The 3,275-nt window shown below is 48.2% G+C and overlaps 1 protein-coding gene across 1 annotated transcript in view; it reads right to left on the bottom strand.

Annotated features, from left to right (window-relative positions):
* LOC132002643 (uncharacterized) overlaps positions 1-1,173 on the bottom strand; it is a 2,442-nt gene extending 1,269 nt beyond the window's left edge. Inside the window, 1 exon segment of the mRNA XM_059377779.1 lies at positions 1,078-1,173. Within this exon segment, the coding sequence (XP_059233762.1) occupies positions 1,078-1,173 (96 nt within the window).
* Between the last annotated feature and the right edge of the window lie 2,102 nt (positions 1,174-3,275).

Below are 3,275 nucleotides of genomic sequence, written 5' to 3'. Positions count from 1 at the left end.
GGGGGGGGGGGGGGGGGGGGGGGGGGGGGGGGCGGATCCTCCCGCTTCTTGTGGACAAATGGTTTCAGCCAGGAGGGAGGACTCTCTGCCAAAGCTTGCCACATAAAGATATAGGGATTTTGGTCCGGGTGAGCTGGTTGACCACTCTCGGACTTTCTTTTTCTTTTTCTTTTTGCTTTTTTTTGCTTTATTTCTTCCTTGCTTCCTTTCAAACAATTGATTTTTTTTGTTTTTTGTTTTTAATTTATTTTTTATTTTCAGCATAACAGTATTCATTGTTTTTGCACCACACCCAGTGCTCCATGCAATCCGTGCCCTCTGTAATACCCACCACCTGGTACCCCAACCTCCCCCCCCCCCCCCCGCTTCTAAACCCTCAGATTGTTTTTCAGAGTCCATAGTCTCTCATGGCTCACCTCTCCTGCCAATTTCCCCCCCAACTCCCTTCTCCTAACTCCCCATGTCCTCCATGCTATTTGTTATGCTCCACAAATAAGTGAAACCATATGATAATTGACTCTCTCTGCTTGACTTATTTCACTCAGCATAATCTCTTCCAGTCCCATCCATGTTGCTAGAAAAGTTTGGTATTCATCCTTTCTGATGGAGGCATAATACTCCATAGTGTATATGGACCACATCTTCCTTATCCAGTCATCCGTTGAAGGGCATCTTGGTTCTTTCCACAGTTTGGTGACTGTGGCCATTGCTGCTATAAACATTGGGGTACAGATGGCCCTTCTTTTCACTACATCTGTATCTTTGGGGTAAATACCCAGTAGTGCAATGGCAGGGTCATAGGGAAGCTCTATTTTTAATTTCTTGAGGAATTTCCACACTGTTCTCCAAAGAGGCTGCACCAACTTGCATTCCCACCAACAGTGTAAGAGGGTTCCCCTTTCTCCACATCCCCTCCAACACATGTTATTTCCTGTCTTGCTAATTTTGGCCATTCTAACTGTGTAAGGTGATATCTCAATGGACTTTCTTAATAATGACCAGAGAAAAGGTTCCCCTGGGGTGGCCAGCCCACCTTAAAAGTAGGCCATTCTGCAGAGCAGAGGGTATCAAACTTACCTTTTTTACTCCCACGCCATAATCATGAGCCTTGGAGCGGATCTCAGGGAAGTGGTTCAGGAGCAGGGTCTTAGGTGTTACCTGAGTCTGTCCCATTATTATTACAAAAAGAAGCCAGGAAAAGACAAGAGACACAAAGCCAGCAAACACACAAGTTTGAAACGAGTTTTCTAACACCCACTGGCCAGTCAGCCACATCACATCCACAGGTGCCATCCCACTCACACAACACTCAGGATCCTTACCTGGCTGTCCAAATGGCGTCCACTGTGGGAGTTGTTCTGGCACCCTTTTGTACGTATGTCTCCAGCGACTTCCAGTAATGGAGCCTCCAGGGTCGCAACCTGCTTTTTCCTTCCCATGAGAATTCTTAATTGGGACCGGGCAGAGACCTGTTTCAGTCTCTGGTCGAGGACCCGTTTCTGTCCTCCCCTCTCGGAGGTGGCCAATCCTCCTTCCGTGGTTCCTTTAGTTAAACCTCGGTATTGGGGAGTTGTCTGTCTCTCTGAGGAGGGTCTTAAGATCTTGGTGGAACCTCCAAATGTTAGGGTATGGAGTCGACCACCCCTCAATTAGACAGAGAACACTCTCGATAATGCAAGTCACACAGTGACGTTTATTTCCAGCTAGCTGGGGTTCAAGTATCTGCCCGGCGCAGCAGGTTTCAACAAGGACCCCAAGTACTCAAAGCCAAGTGCTAATATAGCATTTCTAAAGCACTTAACACACAGCAATTGTCCATAGCTCCTTTCACACCTGGCGCCACACTCTGACAGCTTACCTTTGCGTCACCCCAGGTGGTTTAGTGAAACAAGCTCTTTACCAATGCATCTAGTCTGCAGCCACCTGTATTCTGGTGCTTAGGATTGACTTGTTTTCCAAAACTTGTTTTTCTAGCTTGTTTATCAAGCTTGTTTACCAAGCTTCCCCTAGTCCTTCCTCCCTCAACTCCGTAAAATGACTTCCCGGCCTTTGAGATGGCCGTTCTCATGCCAACCCTTTCTTACACTTAGAGACTTACATCATCCATAACCCCCTTTTGTCCTCACCCTACTCTGCCTTTTAAAAATCCTGACTGTAATCTGGCTCGGGGTCCAAGTCTCTACACCCCTATGTCAGGTATTGGGGCCCAAGCTTAAGCTTGCTGAATAAACCCTCATGTGATTGCATCAGTGCTTGGCTCCTTGGTGGTCTCTCAGACGTGAAAACGCAGGCATAACATTTGGAGGTTCTACTGAGATCTGGGAGACTCCCAGTACCCCAACCCAGAGGGTCTTGTGCCCGCTGGTGAGTGCACTCGTTGTCATCTGTTTACACGTACACTTTGAGAGCTCCAATCTGCATTTTTTTACCCATAGGAATTCCAACTTGTACTAGGGTTGACGTTGGCTCAAGCGGATACATGGCAGGCCATCGACCACGGGGTCTTGTGGAGATGTCCCTTGCCCCCACAGGGGGTTCGAGTCCCCCGCCGTTTCAGAGGGTTACAGTCCCCACTGTTTCAGGGGGAGTGAGAGTTCCCCTAAGCGGTTGGTCACCAGGGGGTTCATGGTCCCCCAAGGCAGCCAGGGGGTTCGAGTCCCCCTAGGCAGTCAGGCATCTTGTTTTTGTTGTCTGTTGTGCTGTTTGTTAAGTTTATGGAGATTTTTGGAAGAGACATCCCTTGCCCCTTTGGATGAGACGTCCCTTACCCCCGCCTGGAGGACAAGATCCTCATCTGTGAGTGTGAGGAGAGCCGGCTGCCATCGTGGTGGGATTCTCCCTTAACTTCCTTTCAGTTTTGTCTTTGTGGCTGTGCTGGATTGTTTGTCTTTGTAAATGTGTTCTTATTGTCATTGGTGTCTTTGTCTTGTTGTGGTCATTGCTTTGCACCAGGACCCCAATCTAAGGGCCTTTTGCAGAATAATAGGCCTTCTAATAAACCCAGGTTGCTGGGCTACCCCTAGCAAAGGGGACTCTTGATTTTATCTATGTTCTCCTTGGTGGTCTAATAGATGTGGGGCTTCTCTCTCACTCATTTCCCATGTTAAGGGCTATAATTGGAGCCAGCTGGGGTTAGTCTAACTCAAGACAGAGACTTTAAGGAATATTCCCAAGCAGCTGACGAAACTCCTTTTGTTTTGGGGAAATTCCCTATCTTCTCTGGCCCAACTTAGACTGCTTAGCCCCTCCCTCCTTGCTGGTGGGAAAGCATGGCG

Source organism: Mustela nigripes, chromosome 15, assembly GCF_022355385.1.
Source record: "Mustela nigripes isolate SB6536 chromosome 15, MUSNIG.SB6536, whole genome shotgun sequence".
Lineage (NCBI taxonomy): Eukaryota > Metazoa > Chordata > Mammalia > Carnivora > Mustelidae > Mustela > Mustela nigripes.
The sequence above is the reverse complement of the archived record's forward strand: the minus strand, read 5'-3'. Positions and strand labels throughout refer to the sequence as shown.